The sequence below is a fragment of the Pterocles gutturalis genome, unplaced genomic scaffold (genome assembly GCF_000699245.1).
Source record: "Pterocles gutturalis isolate BGI_N339 unplaced genomic scaffold, ASM69924v1 scaffold43928, whole genome shotgun sequence".
In the NCBI taxonomy this organism is placed as follows: domain Eukaryota; kingdom Metazoa; phylum Chordata; class Aves; order Pterocliformes; family Pteroclidae; genus Pterocles; species Pterocles gutturalis.
In genome coordinates, this window is record NW_010127253.1 from 6,074 (window position 1) to 24,812 (window position 18,739).

Here is an 18,739-nt window from a genome sequence, read left to right on the forward strand (position 1 = left end):
AAGGCCACCTGCAGCAACAGCCCCCAGCCCTGGGGAGGGCTCCAGGGCAGGCAGAGCATCCCTTGCTGCACCCAACGGTTCACACACTGCTCCACTTGCACCAGGGCTCTTGCAACAAGGCTGGCGAGGCAGAGACTTTGGGGCAGGCTGAGGAGAGCCTGCAGCAACCCCCCGGGGCACAGGCAGCCCCTTCCTGGGAGCACCCCACCTGCCTGGCATGGCAGAGGGCTGGTTTTCTGCCCTCTCTCCCTGGGAAGGCAGCGCTGAGACTCTCAGCTTAGATGAGAAGAGATCCCTGCTGAATTTCCAATGCATGCCTGCTCACAGCTCTTCCCAACAAGACCCACCCCACATCCCAGCCCCACATCACCCACGGAGCACAAGGGTACGATGCTGGGAGGATGGCTGCATCTGGCCCCGAGTCCCAGACAATCCACTCTGGAAGGCTGGGGGTCATCCAGCAGGAAGGCAGGGCTGTGCGCCCCTTCCCCATCACTCCTCCCCAGTCCGACAAGCAATATGTGCACCACGGGTGTTAGTGCTGGGGGCATGCAGAGGCAGGTCCAGGGTGGTATGCAAGAAGTGCTGGGGAGAATGAAGGGGTCACCATGCATCCTGGGAAGAAGGTAAGCTGGCCTGGAGGGCACCCAAACAGTAGGTTGGGATACCTGCCATGCTCCCAGAGCAGTTCTGGAAAGCACGGAGAGGAGGGAAGTGCCTGGACACACACAAAGGCACCCCAAGCTCCTTCCTTCCTCTGCCAGCTGTGACCACAGATCCTCTTGGACAAAAATCTGGGTGCAATGAAGAGCAACAGCCCAGAGCAGGGCTCCTTTCCACGTGCTATGGGTTCTGCTGGCAGTGCAGAACCTGCAGCCTGGTGCAACCACTCTGCTCTCCCATCCAGTTTTCACTTGCTTCCTTAAAACCACCTGGAGTTTTGTCCTTGCACTGTTAGGTGACCCAAGGGCTGGAGGCAAATGTCCAGTTCCCAGCCACAGAGACGAGGTACCCAAGGAGGGATGCTCAGGGAGGCAGGGAGCAAGGAGACAGCAGGAAAGGCTGAGGCACGTACCCAGAGACAGACACCTCTAGGGCAGGCACAGCCGTCCTCTGTTGGGTTTGAGCTGCACTCTCTCTCACAGAGCAGGTACCCGCATCTGGTTTGCCCCCACAAGACTTCTCTTGTTCCACTGCAGGGTGAGGCTCTTCCTCCCTTGCCCGTGTCCCTCAAGAGCACCAGTCATGTCAAAGCCAGAAGTCACCATAGACAACAGCAGCAGCTTCACCCAGGCAGGCTCTGCAGGCCAGAGGAAGCCCAAGTTTGTGCTAAGGACCGTGTCGCGCACTCCTGCGGTGCAGCCGTGATGTGGGAGACCCAGTGGCGTCCCACTATCGCTGAAAGCACAGCGGGCTTCACCGTAGCACCCAGGACTTACCCGCTCGAGCACAGCATCATTGAGGACTGGGACAGCATGGAAAATCTGTGGAGTCACCTCTACTTCTGTGGCCTGAAGGTCCCCCCAGAAGAACAGCCCCTGCTCATGGCTGACTCCCCTTCTTGCCCCTTCTTGCCCTTCTGCACGTGGCTAACACCAGGTTTCTCCCCCTCTGCGCCTACGGCAGAGTCACTGGTCTGGCCGTGAAGGCTGGGGCAGGTGTCCCATGTCTCCTCTGTCTACCTAGGCCAGACCTGGAGGGAGGCCACCTACTGCCTTGGGGTGGCCAGTGGGACCCTCTCCCGCCACCTGCACAGCCTGCTCATGGAGAGCCCCAATGACCCCTTGGTGCTCAATGCCTTGAAGAGGAAGACAGTGATCCAGCTGAAGAAGCAATGCTGCTATGTCTCCATAGACTACGAAGGTGACCTCCAGAACCAAGGCTACCATCATACAGCCAGATTTCAGACCCCCAATGGGCGCTGGATAACCCTGGACAAGGAACGGTTCTGCTGCCCTGAGCCACTCTTCCAGCCGACACTACTCTACCAAAGCTCCCCAGGGCTCCACCACTTGGCCTTGCAGAGCCTCCAGAAGGTACCTGACCACGCCAGGAGGGACACAGTGGGCAACATTGTGCTGTCAGGGGGCTCTTCAATGTTTCCTGGCTTTCCTGGATGTGCTTAGAGCTCAACGCTCTGTTCCAGAGCACGGGCAGCCAGATCCAGGTCCTGGCGAGCCCGGAGAGAAGCACAGCAGCCTGGGCTGGGGGGTCGATGGCAGCATCACTCATGTCCTTCCAGCACACGTGCACAAGATATTCCAGTAGGCAGACACCAACCATGCATTCAAAGCATCCCACCAGCATGGCACAGCTCCTGCTGCAGGAGGAGGGTCTCCAAAACACTGCTTTGGTCTGGGCAGAGCTGTGGTGACAGTGGTGACCAAGCTCCTGGGCTGCTACAGAAATGCAAAGTGGATTCAAATGCTCCAAAAGAAGTAAACTGCTTTTCATTTCCACTCCGTGTTATTTCTGTGTCTATCCACCATCACTCTAATAAGCATGTGTCCTATCAGGCCAGCAACATGCCCGTGGCTCGTGCTGTGAATCCAGGCCATGCCGGCTGTCGGGGACAGCTGGGCTACAGGCGGCCCCAACGCTCCAAGCTGGAGGCCATGCACATCCAGGGCACTGCAGCAAAGCCAGGCTTTTAGAACACACTGCTGGGAAGGCAGCTGCTCTGGCAGAAAGCTCCTTCCAGCAGTCAGTGAAGCAGGACCTCAAAGGTCCGTGGGGAGCCGCAGGGGTGGGAGGAAGGAGCTGGGGAAGAGAAGGTGCCTGCACTGCAGCAACTGTACTGCGGGATGCGATTTCTGAACTTGGCACTGCAGCAGCTCAGCTCCGGGTACAGAGGATGACCTGGTGAAAACCAGGGAAATGAATCCGCTCCTTGCAATTCTGGTATAAAGCTCATTTGGTGCTTCAGGGAGCCGATTCGGCTCACTGAATAGGCAGAAAAGCGCTCACCTGCCTTTGCTGCTGCTTTAGTGAACTGACTTAGCTTAGCAGGCAACTAGAAAAGGATGAGAGTTTGCACAGGAGAAGCACTGCCCAGCTGTCACAGCAGACTCCTTCCTGCATGGCCAGTCCCGGGCCCAGCTTCTCAAGGGACAAAGAAACACTAGGACATCACTGTGAGCTTTCAGAGAGACAGGAATGGTGGTGGGAGGCCAAGTAAGGAGCCTCTATGCGATGCAGGAGGGCTGGCTGCTCTGCAGGAGCACCCACTAGGAGAGGTCAACCCTGACGAGCCAAGGAGACAGACTTGACCAGCCACCTCCACCTTCCCTGTGGTGCCCTCACGCACCTTGATAATGCGGCACAGACCAGGAGCCAGCCTGCCTTCACCCTCCTGAGCACCGCAAACTCCCGCTTATGTCTCCAATATAGAGTCCAGCAATGCTACCACATTACCCAGGTCAAATATTTCCAATTCCTACAGCATTCCTCTCCAACATGCAGGAAAACCAAGGACCTTGAGTTCCACAAGCTCTGCACAAAAGCATGTGGATGTAACCCTTCTGATGCTGGTATAAAAAATTGTTGAGAAGGGGAAGCAGCGGGGAGGGTCTTGAGCCCCACATGGTTTTCCGGTTCCTCTGTGCCACAGCCGGGCCACCAGCCCAGTCCCAGAGCTGTGTCTGCCTGGGGCTGCTGGCCCAGGCACCGGATAAGTGCTCATGTATTGAGCACTGCCCTGGGCTCCTAATGGAGGGCGAAGGATGGCCACAGCCATTCCCACACCCCCCACCACTTGGGCGGGCAGAGCCCTCCGTCCAGCAGCCATGCTGCCAGGGGGTTTTCATTCGTGCTCGAAAATCAATGTAATTTTTCTGCCAGAGGAAAAGGATGGCAGCAAACCCAATCTGACATTGCCACGGGAAGCTGAGCTCCAGCTCTGCATCTCTGGGCTCTCTCCAGCTGAGCATCCCACCTGCTCCCACGAGCCTTCCTCCCCTATGGTCCCAGAAGATGGGGAGCACAGGGCTGGGGATCCCATGCAGGGTCTCTGCCACTCCCCCTGCCCACTGCCTTCACCTCCTCATGCTCAAGGCGTCCAGGCTCCAAAATCCCCTCCAGTGCCACTCCTCACTCCAGCCAGCCCAGACACACACCCTCTGCTTAGAGGGGAACAACTGACACTCAGACCTCCCCAGGACAAGCCTGAGAAAGCAAGCTGGAACGTATTAATTGACTGAATCCCCACGGAGGTGCATGGGAAGGGATACATTATTCATACACCACATGGCCGGGCACGGTCTGTTTCGTTTTGGGAGTTGGTCCAAATCCAAACACCCTCACCCCTCTCTCTGCACAGAGGGCACTTCCCACAGCCGCCAGCCTCTGCAGCCGTGCAGACCCATTTAATGACTTGTGCTCCCATCCCTGATGCATCCTCCCCAGCCCCCCGCAGCCTTGTCATACGGATGCTTCCCCTCGTGCAGGGGCCGGATGCTTCTCCCCAACTGCATCGCTCCCCTTCAAAGGGCAAGGTGCTGGGAGAAGCCCCGGCGTCAAGCCAGCCTCCCAGCACTCCCCATCCTCTCAACTTTCATCCTGGGGATGGCTTTTTCCTGGTGTCGTCTACAGATAATGTTGGTGGATGGAGTTTTATCGCAGGAGCAGGCAGCTGCCCCCACCAACCTCATGTCATGGCTGTGGGGGGGGGGGGCACCTTCAGCCTGCCCTGAGCCCCACAGCTCACCCCAGCACAGTCCTTACACCCCAAATGCACAGGCACCAGGCTGAGGTGCCACCCCCAAAACCCAACTACCAGCCTGGGGCACACCATGCTCAGAGAGGACTCAGCTCCAAAGCTCACCATGCAGAGGGCTCCCCATCCTCCTCCTCCCAGCACACCCCAGCCCACCCTGTAAGGGCAAAGCAGGATCCCACGCAGACACGCCAGAATTTCAGGCGAGCACTGCACACCACGAGCCAGCTGCCTCCTGTCTCTCGCCTCGTCAAACACAGCACGCCCAGGGGAACGCGCCGGAGAGAAGGACGGAAATAACCATCTCTCAGGAGAGCCCTGAATACTCTTTCACCCTTCTGCATTGACTTGGAAAATTTCATGCCAGGGGAGGGAATAAATTGAAAATGTATCTTCTGTTTGATTCAGCTGCCCTTCACACTCCTCACTTGGGGGCAAACAAGCAAAACCCTCTTGTCTGGTGCTGCACCACGCAGTTCAAACCCTTCTGTAAAGGGGCTCAATAAAAATGTGCTCTGTCTCACTGAGCACAGCGTTTTCTGCGCACAGCAAAGACTCATGGAAAGGAGTCATGGAGGAAATAACTCAGCAAGCACGAGACAAGGCTTTTGGGTCGTGGACTGGTACTTCAGCTCCATTGACCCAGATGAAAATCCTAATGTTGCCAAGAACTGCTGTAATTCTGCTTTTGAGAGGTTTTATTAGTTTCTTATGATGATAGTTGAACTTGGGACAGAGTGCAATAGGTGATCACATAATTCCTGACAAAGGAGAAATAAGCGCCTGACTTGGAGAGGTATTTGTGGATTAGTTCAGAAAATGGAGAATGGAAAGATTTTAGCACACAGATCTCCTGTGAGAAAGATCAGACTGTTTCCCGAGGTATTTCCACACTTCACTTCTTACTCTGACACGATTATATTGCAAATGCAAAGCTTGGCCACGGGATAAGCTGTATTCAGTGTACCGCAGTACAGCTATCAACAGTTTCATTTTACAAATGTGAGTGGGAATGATGGAATTTGGAGAAAACCCCTCTTTTCCTGAAAGGGCCCCTCTTTCTTTACCATGTTTGTACCAACCCAGTGAGGAAGGATGGGAGCATAGGAACCCCTAACAATTTGTTTTCCTCCTGCCAACCTGTGGATCCATAACAAAGACCACTAGCAGGTTTGCTGCCCACACAAACGCTGTTTCCTACAGTAACTGCAGTCACTTACACAGCGAGAAGGATGAACCTGGCTTGGGTTTCCCACGCTTCATCGCAGGGTTTATCCTGACAGCATGCACAACAGGCAGATCGAGGAGCTGGTCAGCGAGGAGCCAGTCACTGAGACACACCATCGATCCCATCCGGGTACCCTGACCCGCAGCAACAGCAACAGCACACGCAGAGGTGGGAATCCTCGATACCAAAAAGGCTTTTGGTGGCACTGCTTCAAACCACAGCTCCCAAACAGAGCCACAGCATATTGCCTCCTAGCTCTGGTTTCCTATTTCCCTCTCCTCCCTGTAGCTCATCCTCCTGGCACTGCGCAAGCCTCAGGCATCTCCCAGGCTCTGCTTTTGCTGTGCTCTCTGTCTGTTTTCCTCCTCATACAGTGGGCTCATATTTTCATGAGCATTTTTACAGCTGTGGGGTAAGTACCTGGAGGATGCAGCAGAGAGCAATCCTGTGGCAGCAGAAGGAACTACTGGAGACAGACCATGCCCTAACCAAGAGATGCTGTGGTTCAACCGGCAAGACCCAGCTCAAGTCAGAAATCCCCTTCTAGCTGGTCCAGGTATCACTGTCTCCTTGGGAGTCAAACAAAGCTATCATAAACACAGCCTGGGGAAAAACAGGCAGAGACTGAAGATCCTCCAGCATCTGTTGACTCCCCAGCCCTGTTCTGGAAGCACAGCTTTATGGCGAGGGCTGTTGGAGGGGGCAGGTCTCTTCCAGTCTTCTCAGCGGACAGCACAGCTGCACCTCCAGCAAAAGCAGCTCCCTAGGATGAAGTTTCATTCAACTCCTCCAAGAGGGTGGTCTCTGCAAAATTGGGGTCCTCCATCCTCAGCCATGGTGGCTTTAGAGGTGTTTGAATCCACAGAGATGAGGGGCAGACATGTAATATGGAAAACCTCTGTTCTCTGCCCCCTACTCTGGCTCAGAGAGGTGTGAGCTTTGGCTAAAATCCAACCTAATAACCCCACTAATCCTGTAATAACCCAAAATCAATTCCCACTCTGGAAATACAAACATGGGAATATATTCAGGTCACAGCAGGTAAGAGTGCAGCATTTATCATCCCTGCCAGCCTCTGGCAGCGGCAGATTTCCCACAGCTCTGCAAGAGCCCTGACCTAAGGGTGGGAGCACTGCCCTCTCCTGCATTCTCCCAGTGCAGAGCCCAGCAGACCAGGGAAGCACTGGGAGATGCTTCCCGGGAGCGTCTGTATCTGCACTGGGCCACCTAGGAGCTCAGGGCTGGGATCCAGAGCACCCAGATCAACACAGACCTCGCCCGGGTGAGAGCAGTGCTGTGAACACTGGGCTGCCCTGGCCCCCTGGCAGATCCAAGCACAAGTGGAAAAGCAAGCCCACAAAAATCTGTTTCAACAGGCAAAACCTGCTTCTCTTTCCCAGGGAACACCTGTGGCACCAGAAACTATGAAGTGAATGAACACATCATAGCAATACCAGGGAGCAGACAGTAATTGCGCTGTCCTTTGAGAAATACACAAATATACAAATTCATTACCAAATAAAACCAAAACAGAAAAGAACTGAAATAAAGCATAGCTCTCTGAAGAGGATTCATTCTCTCCCTCTGGACTTGCATTTAGTAACTGTGAAGGGGGCTGAGCAGCTGAACCAAAGAGAAAATGCATCTTTAAGTGACTCCCCCTCCTGGCATGAAATTTCCCAATGTACAGCGAGACGCTGCTGGGGCTGGATCCAGCCAGAGGGAAACTCAAAGAGAGGGCAAGATGGGGACTGACACACAGAGGCACAAACACCACTTCAATGACTCTGCAGAGCTGACAGCCAGGCTGGTCCCCCTTCTCTTCTCTGCCCAATCAATAGGTCAGTGGATGGTGTGCACCTGGATGATGTCCCTCATCTGCTTCTTGCCAAGCATCAAACCTCCACGTCGAAGGGAAAGAAAGGGTCGGCCCTTCCCACGGCTGTGAAACAGCATCAGCACAAAGCACATGGCTAAACCATTTAATACATTTTGGATGCAAAGGGGCTGCTGGTCCCCAAGGAGGGTCCCTTCGAGTACTGGCCACCACTTTTTGGCGGCTGTATTTAGCCCGTGACGCTGCGCACTGCAGACCATCGCCCTCTGACACAGATGCAGGGGGGCTCACAAAGCAGGAGGCCGCTTGCCCTCATTAGCAGCCTCCAATCTGCCTCCCATCAGTACAAGCTGCAGGGAGAGAATTCACTGCAGTGATAAACTCGGCACCAGGCTGGGAGTCAATGAATTTCACCCTTCCCGACCTTCTCCCAAGCACCTCACTTTTTCCCAAAGCAGCATTCCTGAAGCAGCTCCTGCCCCCGCACCGGCAGCCAACTTTTGCCGCTGTGAGCACAGGCTGTGCCGAGCACAAGCTGCTGGGGTCAGTCCAAACCACACTGCTTTGCAGAAAAGACCTTGCTTTGGCCCAGAGATGCAGCACTTAGGTTATCAGCAATGCTCCCAGAAACAGCATCCCAAGGCAGGACCCCGCAAGCAGTCTGCAAGGAGCTGCTGAAGCAATTGCTCCAGACCCCTGTGAGGAAGAAGAGCCCAAAGACATCTCCAGAGCACCAAAGCACTGGCCCTAGCCTTATCCTCCTCTGGTGCAGCTCCACCTCCTCCAGGCATCCTGCAGGCTGTGCTGCTGCAGCGCTCGCTGCACGTGGAGAGAACCGAAGCACACACAGGAAACCCCACTGATCTGAGAGGTACCACATTTGCTGCTTCCAACACCTAAATTTAATACCTCGCGAGGAGCTAAGATCACCGTGGCTTCTGTTACGCACCCACCTGCCCCACTGCCCTCCCACAGTCCCATCCTTACCAGCTTGGTTTTGTCCATGGCCACCAGGACCGCAGAGTTGAGGGCTTCCAGAGCAGAAAGCACATTCCTGTACTCTCCGAGATATGCTGAGAAATAATCTGAAGCAGGAGAGAAGAGCACAGTGAGCTTCCCAAGCGCCTCCATCCCTGCCTGTCCTGCTTCTGCCGCTTCCCACACACAGCCCAGCGCTTCAGGGGGCCATTCACATCCCTCTCCAGAGTCACCCTCCTACCTGGACTGAAATGAAGAGTCCTTTCCTGTCCCCAAGGACAAAATGTCCCATCCCTTTAGAAACCCATAGATGCCCTCTGTGCTGAGATTCAGGCACAGGGACTGCCAGTGCGACTTGACGACCTAGCCCTGCCCAGGTCAGACATGTACAAAGCCCCACCGCAGACCCTCAAGAAAGGACATCCTCTGAGGCAGGAGTAGGAGCCTACTTACCACACAACTTCTCTGTGTCCACGTTGCTGCAAGAAACGGAAAAACAAGCTCTTGTTAGATGGTGGGGTTGGTTCAGGAGAAACAGCTGCAGTGAGCAGGGTCTTGAGGGCTTGTCTTGAGCCCCCAATGGATTTACTGCTCTTCCCATGTATTTTTAAAAAATGTATTAGAAAAATAAAAGCTCCACAAGTTTAGAGCTCAGAAGCTGTGCCCAGCACCTAGGGAGGGCTGCAGAGCACCACCTCTGTTTCAGGGGCCAAAGGAGCAAGCAAAGCTGCTCCACCAACATCTCCTGGAGCTGGAGCGTGCTGGGAAAGTGCCCGTGAGAGCAGGATGGGGCTGGGGGGGGGAGGTCAGTGGAGGCAGGCAGAGCCCTACACCCCCGGGCTGGCAGCCCCATGTCTGAGCCCTGGAGCTGATGAGCCCCAGAAGCTGCTTCATCAACCCAACCTCTTCCCCCAAAGGTGTGAAGCGTTCAGCCAGGGCTCCCTCCTTGTGTGTCCCTTCACCTCAGCCCAGATCCTCCCTCATGGCTGCCCCAACTGGCACCAGGCACCCACGTCTCTGATCTTCCCCATGGGTGCCCCCGGCTGCTCCTCCTCTTCCCTGCCTTCAGAGCCCTGGTGATGTGGGGCTGCCTTCAGGCTCCCAGGGCAGGGGGCTGGATGGCTTCACAGCCCACAAGAGGGGTTGTTGCTGCTGCAAAGGCCCTTAAAGCAGGGATCTGGGTCCAAAAACACACAGGCAGGGGCCAGCCCCCTGCTCCTTTTCAGAAACAGAGTGCACTGCACTGGTGAATCAGTGCTGGCCTCCCTGCAGGGCTTGGACCGGTCCCTCCTGCTGCTGGGGTGGAGAGGGAGAAGGAAATGTCCAGAAACAGACACATGTTGTCAGGGCGGGATGTCAAGCAGAACTGTGGGCTCGCAGGAACCTGTCAGATCTGCTCAGGTGGCCAAAGCCCCAGAGGCAGAGCAGCTTGTGATGCCCGGCATCACCTGCAGGGAAATGCCCCAGGATATCTTTTATTCAAATCAGCCTCTGCTCAAGAAATTCTGCTGTCTCAAAATCTCCTAAATTATTATAACCACTTTTAATCCTGATTGCAAAAGTGGAAGAGAGCACTAAAGAGAGTTTTTTAAGTGTTTAAGTGCTGTCACACATTGAGGAACCAGGGATACCTGGAGTTTGCTGGGCTCCAAGCACAAGGATGGCTGCAGTGCCACCGCCCAGGGGAAGTCAAACCACAGCTGCATCACCCTGTCTCCGCTCCGACACTGCTCACAGGGCAAAGGGGCTAAAACGCCCCAAGGCAAAATTAGAGAGCATGCAAAATGTCCAAAATGCCATGCCAGAAACAGGTGTAATAATTTAAAGAAAATCTCCCTACAGCTTTTCCCCCAAACACCAAAGGCTGGTTTCTGTATCTCTCTTTCTGCTGGGCTTCCACTTAGTGTATTTTAGTAATAGGCAGTGCTTCAAATTATGAATATATTTTGGTGCGAGACGTCATCACAGAGCCAGGGCAGCAGGACTGCAGACCCCTCTGTTCAGCTAATTGCACCAGGCGCCTTCTTAGGAAATGGAGACGGACAGTTTTAGGATGTGATTTGGCTCATCTATTTTAAACACCTACCGCAGGAGCTGATTAAGGGAGAGCTCTGGCATGCTGTCCTGGCACTGCAGACACTTTTTAAAGTGGATTAAAAAAAAATAGTGATTCCCTTGAGACGCAATCCAGATAATCAGCAAAACCACAGCCCCTTCTTCTGTGACTCCACTCCGTCAAACTTTGATGATCCCATCTCTGAGCAGTTCCACGCATCTGACCACAGCTCTGCTAGACAGAGTGACTGGAGTTTGAAGCACAAATTTAAATTGGAAAAATGTCTTGCTTCTTCTTAATTTTTCCACTTATTTCTGAAAGCTGCCTGCAGAGCCACTGCTGCTGCACTGCCACAAAAGACTTGGCACCGCAGCATCCACAGCACTGCTTGTTAGACCCATGCCCCAGAATTATAACTACAGCCACTGGTTCCCATGCAATAGATGGGTAAAAATCACAAAAGAGGGGATATGGACATGAGACAACAAAATACACAGTGAAACACCTAATGCATATGTTACCCAGGCATTTGCATCTGTCCCCAGTGAGAACCCAGGACTGGGACTGGTTTCACCAGGAGGAAGAAGGGGCCACCAGCTCAGCCCCCCACCCAGCTCCCCACCTTGACTCTAGTGAGCAGGTGATGGTGTGACAAAGAGCCACGGTCAATAAGCAACCCTATGGCTTCTAAGGGGAGGCCAGAGATTATTAATAACTTTATCTTGTCTGTCTTCTGCTTAAAAACAAATGTTAACTCAATCACTAACACACAGGTTCCTCCATGTGTGACAATCACTGCTCACAGTTAAACTGAACCAATCGCCAAGACCTTGTGGCAAGAATCAGCCCTTCGGGAGCTGTCCTGCAGAAGATCGACTCCCTTCCCAGCGCAGCCTGTTCCCTCAGCAGCCCTGCACGCCCACCTCTTCCCACCTTCCGCATCCCGTCGCAGCCCCTAGGGCAGGACAGAGCACTGCAAGCAAATCACAGGACCGACAGTGCCATTTTCATACTACCAGAAGCTACTTCATACCAGAAAATAGGAGCAGCTCACGTAGAGAGCCTGTCCCGACCCATTTTGCAGGGCTGCAATGGGGCAGCGGGCTTTGCTTTGCTCTGCTCCTCTCTCTGCCATCCCCTCTCCCACTCCAAGAGAAGAGCCATCCTCTGCCTCCAAAGCACTCATCCTGAGACTCTCCACATTTCCCCATAGCTGTATTTTGACTGTGTTCAAACCACTGATTAACTGTAATTAAGCTTGAACTGATGATGAATGATCTTGTCATCATTATGCTGTTGGGATTTTGTCAGAATGTGCCTGGAATTTATGCAAGAAAACAGCAATCAGCTTCTGCAAAGCAGATGGGACTTTTTTTTTTTTTTAATCATTTATCATGTTGGGAACCTCTGCTGCCGTCACAGATCTGGTTTCCAAACCTTTCCAGCGTGACACAGTCACTCCCCATCATTCAGAGACTGGCAGATGCTGCAGCTCTGCGTCTGTGACTAAAGAGAGGGGAAGAAAGTTCATACAAGTCCCTTCTTCCACAGAACCAGCAGCTTGAGGTTATTTCCACTGAGATTTTTTACAAACCACCAGGTCAGCACTCCCACCTCTTTTGCTTGTGTCTCGAGGTCAGAGACACAGGCTCTGGGCAGCCTGTACCCAATTTCTGCCATCACCATCTGACCACTCTCATGCAAAGGAGGATTTGCCAGACCTTATTTTTCTAAATTTTCCCAACAGACTCAGGACAGAAAGACACACGAGGTCCACGTGACAGCTCCCTGGGCAGGTTTCATACTGCAAAGAGCAGCAGGCATGCAACCTATGCAACACTGCAACGTTCAGACCAAATCCCTTTGCAACCAACTCTCTGTTAAGTCGTCCCCGTGAGATCCTGGGATCTGCTGCCATCCTGCCTGACTGGGCTGCAAACGGACACGCAGCTGCTCAGAGAGCAAACCGCATGGTGCATCTCACAAGCTCCTTCTGTGGCCACGGAGCTTTTTCATCCCTTCAAAAACATTTATCTCTTCTCACCCAGATGCTTCAGTGGATGAAAATGCACTTTTCTAGGAAGATGAATCTTTCTGTTCTGCACCAGAGCTGGTGTGGAGCTTTCTGATAAGCCAAATGAAACGGTGGATCTAGCTATTGTACCACATTGCAATAAAGAGTTGAATTCAGTTTCAACATAATTTTTAAAATGTCAAAGAATTAGAGCAAGGAGACATTTAAAAGCCAAAATGGAACAATTTTCAGAAATTAAGAACAAAAAAAGCCCTGTGGGGAAATGTAAAATCTGATCCAAGCCCAACAGAGGTGCCCGACACACAACCAAACATCCCACCTGAGTGCCGGGTGGATGGGAGGTGGAGCGAAGATCGGATGGGAAGGACGTGGAGAAAAGCAGTGTGGGGCCGTGGGCTCTCTGGAAGGAGAGCAAGTAATGTGTGAGAGCTCTGAACTACTCATCTTCCCAGCTGTCAGCTTGGGGACCCAGGGGAGCAGCCGCAGGTTTGTGAGGGTCGGGACATGTCTGGGCAGCGCTGTTACCCAGACACGGAGAGAGCCTGGGTGTAAAGGTTGCTGTTACTGTCTCTCCTTGGGTCAGGCTGGCACTGACAAGGAAACACAAGTTTCAGCCTAGACCTGACGAACACAGCACCCTTGTGCCCAAATCCACCCATAAGGGTGAAACTCTCCCATCATCAGAAAAGCTATGGGACATGAAAGAAACATGCCACGTAAGCTTGTAGTTGCTTTCCAGCTTTGTAATACTTGGAGTATTACCTCAGGTAATAACTCCTGAATCTGGCAGCAAATTTAATTCAGCTCTCAAAAATAAGAAGTTCCTGCAAATGCAAGGCAAGCAGGCAGCCTGGAGGAGAGGGGCTGTCCCACCCCCACATCGAGGGGACAGCAGGGCACCAGGACAGCCTTTACAAGACAAGTCTGGTTGCACAAAGAAGCAAGTCCCCCTGCACACCCCAAAAAAGAATGCCAGAAAGTCCAGCTCTACACACAGAGCCACCGAGACATCTACAGGACCCAGCACGCTGAACACTGCTTGATTTCCATCACCTGCTGCTGTGCAGTGGGCAAGCAGTCCCTGGGCAACCCCTGGGGACAGACTGGGTCATGGCTCCCTGGGGTCAGCCCTGTCTCTCCAAGTCCCTCATCCCAGCAGGCAGGCAGCCCTGGGTCAGGATCAGAGCATGCTGGCAGCCGCAGCGCTGTTTTCAGGGGACAGGATGCCTCTTACCAGACAATAAGCCGAGCGCCAGGCTCCCTCTCTGGGAGGTCCCAGCTCCTCCTCCTCCACAAGCTGGGGATGAAGCTAAAGAAAACAAGTACAGTTTCCTGCTGCCACCTCCTGCATCCCATCCCGCTCCCACCTGCTCACATTGAGGCTGTCCCATGCACTGACCCTGCGCACAGACAATGTCCCAGTCAGGGACAGAAACAAGAACCACACCTGCAACGGCCTCAGGGCTGGTCCTTCCCTTCTGCTCTTGCAGAAAAGAGGGGATCCTTGCAGGGCCAGCATCTCCTACCTTTGCTTGAAGTCACTGAACGCAGGAATCTACCCACAGCTCTGTCCGCAGGGTCCCTTCTGCTCTCCATGGCAGAAAGACATCAAAGACCCAACAGTCATCCCCTGCTAACAGATGTCACCAGCTTAATGTTGCAACTACCACGTTGTCATAGCTACCACACTGTCATTACACATAATGAGTTACAGAGAGCACCACAGCAGCCAGGGCTGTGTGGGGGTCTCGGAGACAGCCCGCTCACATGGGACCCTCTGGTCAGGCTTGTTTATCTGCTCCGGACAGACCAAAGAAGCCTGACCTGAAAGCAGTGGTAAACCAGGAGGTCTTCACCATCCAGCCAAGGGCACAGTTAAAACTCTCTGTTTTGCTGCAACCTGTGTTTTCCAGTGGTGTCATATGGGGGGGTGACTCCAAGGTCACCCAAAAATGGAACAAGAGGAAGGAGGCATTTGCAGAGGAAAGGGAATGGCTCTGCTAACTCCCTGGGATCACAGTCCAACCAGACAGAGCTATTTTCAGAAGATACCTCCTGCTGCCCACACCCAACAAGCCCACCTGGCAGGACAGGCAGCAACGAGTAGCCAAGCTTAAAAGAGAGCGGCACCAGGGGCTGCACACACCAGCCCACTTCTCTGCCCCTTCACTGAAGTGGGAGCATCAGCTAAACCCACCACCCCGACACTCTGCAGGAGTCAATCATCCCCACTCCCCCTGTCCCACGTGGATGATGTGGGGACTTGGAGCCAGGGATCGCTGGGTATCCACTGTCAGTGGCTCGGTGGCATTCGGTGGCTGTTGGCATCTCGGCCTGGCACAGGCCCTCTGTGCCACTGCCCTGGCTCCTGCAAAGCCCTCGGGGCCAGCGTGTGCAGCTAAGGCTGCTCTGAGGTACCCCTGCCTGGCATGGACCTGCTCAGACACCACCTGAGGGGTGCAGGAGACACTTCCTGAGGTGCCAGGAAAGTGGCACGAGCCAGAGCCAAGCCTGCCACCTGAGACCAGGAGGAGGCTGCAGCCACCTTCTCCCTCTGGCTGAACAGGCAGCTCCCAGACATGCAATTTCTCAACGGCCAGTTTCTCCCAGTGCCAAAACACACTCGTTCACAGCAGCCGGCAGGGCAGAGGGACCCCAGCAAGGCCACGCTGATATCTCAAAGCAGAAACCCATCTGAGCCCAACAGGCTCCTCCAGATAGCACCACTCAAGACGAGACCAGGGCTAAGTGCAATTCCTTCTCCTGTTCTTCGGGGGTTTCTTTTTTTAAAAGTAGCTGGCCTAAATTCACAGTTACACTCATAAGGCCCACTTCGGGTGGAAAGCAGATCTTACATAAGTGAAAAGCAGTTCCCTGTGTCAGCAGTGGCAAAGCCTGCGACTTTGCACAGTCTGTGCATCGTCCTCGCACCACCACATGCTCCTCCTGCAGGCACACAACCTGCTCTCTAGAGGTGTATATTTCTGGAATAGATTTTTCAAACTAACGTAATGCAATTTGAAATGTATTCCTGCTTTTACGGAGCTACTGTAAATCTGATAACGACTGTTCTCAGAATGTCTGGCTTCTCTCATCACCCATGCTTGTAGCTGGTGTTCAATGGGTTTTAACGTCTGCGTGTTACAAGAGGAAGGTTTATCTCACCCTGACTATTTATTGCACCCGCCTCCAAATGTCCTCCATCTACAGTCAAGCAGTTTTATATCCTCCTTCGTCTCCTCTCCTCTGTGCCACCACGGTACTTACTCTGAATGACGCCTGTCAATGCCACTGAACAACTCCCACAGCTCCTCTGAGCTCAGGATCCCATCAGCAAAATAGTTCTTGAACTCCTCAAATGACAGCTTCCCATCATCTGCATTTAAATAAAAAAGAAGAATAATTATAGATCTGCAGAAAGAAGCATACAGGCCCCAGCGATCCTCCCAGCAGCCTCTCTACCAGCAGCGTGGGACGGTTGGGCGTGTTGTGCATAATAATTAGAGCAGATATCTCACTGAAAGCATGTCCCACCAGTCCCCACCAAAAACCCAGGAGCACTGGCGAGCAGGGCCACTGCTGCTGGGATTTCAGGTGGGGATTTCAGCCCCTTCCAAAAGACCCCACCACAACATTTTAAAAAATGCATGCAAACACACTGTGGTTAGATGACTGTCCAAGCTGATTGTTAAGTACAGAGTCCATTACAGATGGCACAGTGAGGACAGCATCAGGTTTTTACGGAAAGAAAATCTCTCCATTACTAAAGAGCTTTTTACTTCCTCTATGTGGAGGACTTTAGCTCCTGAGCTGCATTTTAATCTGCAACAAAAACAGCTCCTGGATCCTGCAAGCTACCGTGAAGCAGAGGCCAAGACAGGGTGGGAAGGCTCAGAGAAATGACTTGCGATTTTGGACTTCTTGGTTTATGGGTGCCAGGTTAAAAACCGGGTAGCAGAGCTTAACTCTCAAATGCCAGGGGCTCCAGTGGGCATCCAGGAACAGGGTCACCCAAGAAAGGGCACCTGTAAAACCCTGGACTGAGCACAAAGACTGAGTCAATCCTGCACGGGACAGAGCAGAAGCCTGACAGTCCCTGGGCTGCCGGCTGCACAGCTCGCTTCACCTTCCCTTGTCACTGCTAGCGGGCAGGAGAAGGGCTTGAAAAAAGGGGCTCTGTCCTGTGTGGCGCACAGAATGTGAATTGGGGGAACCCACTTCACCAGCCCCTGGCCAGGCCCTTTGCTCCAGTGCCTTTCCTCCAGGCAAAGCAGAAAAGCATTTTTCTTGCAGCCAGAGAGCTGCTTGCCTTCACTCTTTCAGACAAACGTCCCAGTAGGGACGAGCTGCACTGCTTTGCCCAGACCTGGGCAGGGAGGGGGAGGCAGCAGCAGGAACAAAGCACTCACCGTTCTTATCGGCTCGTCGGAAAATCTGCAAGAGAAAACATGACAAGGTTTAGTGAGGCAGGAGGGAAAGCAGTGTGGCCAGAGAGCCAGGTGGCACCCGGCACTGCCACTACAGCAAAACCACCCCCCAGAGCCCAGAGAGCTGCGGAGAAGCCCCCCGCTGCCAGGGCTGCACGGGCCAGCACTGCACAGGCTGCTCCAGGGAAATTCCCCTTCGCAAACGATTAAAACCATTTCTTGCCTCCAATGCACAAAGCTCTCAACACAGCTGCTGCTGCCCGAGAGAGTCCAGTGCTCGCAGAGAGCCTCTTTTAGAGAACACAGAAGGAGAGGAAGTAGAAAGGGCTTTGCTACACCCTTGTGATGGAAAGCGTTTAATTTTTCAGACCTTTTAAATGAAAGAACATTAAGCATAAACCCACTGCATAACAGGAGCACTTTGTGCATCGCTGCCGACACTTCAACCATCTGCACCAAGGAACAGCTCTTGTCCTGCACTTTGTGATCACCCTTCACAACAATCCTTCCTGCAACACCTCGACATGTACACGCACGGTAATTAATAATTAATTAATTAATCCATAGCTAATTCAGTCACAGAGCACAGTTGGAGAGCTGCTCCAATTCAGGGTTTTAACCCAGGTTCCCAACCACAAGGCTTCTGCCCACAGCCCAGGAGAAAGCTGGGGCTTCTTATCCCTGCCTGGCTCCTCTTTCACCAATAATGATCGGAAGGTCTGGGGCTGACTCCAGTGAGGAACAGCATAATTTCTGAAGCCTGGGACCATCCTGCCAGACCCAACAGTATGAGGTTTTGGCCAGCATGTCCTAAGTCTAAGCTGTGTGTGAGACAACTTTCTTCTTTTTAATCATTGGCCGAAGAAATCTGAAGGTCTGAAGAAAGATCAGAAATGAAAAAGGGCACGAAAAGCGGACAGGAGACCCTGTATATTCTTTTCCACGCACCAGCAAAGCAGAGACCGCTGATAAAACCACCCCCACCCCCGGACCTGCTCTGTGCCCTGCTGCAGGAAGACGTGTTGCTGCCAGCTGCCCCCTCCACCCCCAGCTCCCTTCTGCACCACTCGCTGACAGCTTTGCTCTGTTTTTTGAGGGCACAAGCCCGTATCTAGCCACTGACATGTCCCTGAAAAAAATCACTTTGATGTAAAGAAATAGCTTCCCAGAGAAACCTCCACTGCTCGCCCCTGAGGAAGCCGCTGGCTTGCCACCGAGCAGAGGCTTTTCTGATGCTGGTCCCAGCAGGGAGCTCCCTGGTCCTTCCTGATGGCAGAAACTGAGAGCAGGGACACCTCCTCAGAGGATACTCTTCTGAGCAAGGCAAGCTCCTCCGGACCTGAGCCACTGCAGGGAACAGAGGCTGCCCTGAGCTGACCAGCGTTAGGTAACCGTCCCTCCGGGACATGGGCTTCCAGCCGGCCAGGCTGCTTCCCATGCAGGAAAGCAGGGCAGGTGCTCTCT

At 53.4% G+C, this 18,739-nt stretch overlaps 2 protein-coding genes across 2 annotated transcripts in view; one reads left to right on the top strand and one right to left on the bottom strand.

Moving 5' to 3' along the window:
• Window positions 1-17,282, bottom strand: part of NECAB3 (N-terminal EF-hand calcium binding protein 3) — a gene marked incomplete at both ends in the record, with an annotated part of 22,979 nt that extends 5,697 nt beyond the window's left edge. Inside the window, 4 exons of the mRNA XM_010079222.1 lie at window positions 8,767-8,864; window positions 9,211-9,236; window positions 16,116-16,224; window positions 17,258-17,282. Of these exons, the coding sequence (XP_010077524.1) occupies window positions 8,767-8,864; window positions 9,211-9,236; window positions 16,116-16,224; window positions 17,258-17,282 (258 nt within the window). The remainder of the gene's footprint in view (window positions 1-8,766; window positions 8,865-9,210; window positions 9,237-16,115; window positions 16,225-17,257) is intronic.
• ACTL10 (actin-like 10) lies at window positions 1,368-2,654 on the top strand. The gene is given in 4 exon segments (XM_010079221.1): window positions 1,368-1,599; window positions 1,687-2,112; window positions 2,115-2,264; window positions 2,554-2,654. Coding segments are annotated over 4 exon segments (909 nt in total).
• Window positions 17,283-18,739: the final 1,457 nt, after the last annotated feature.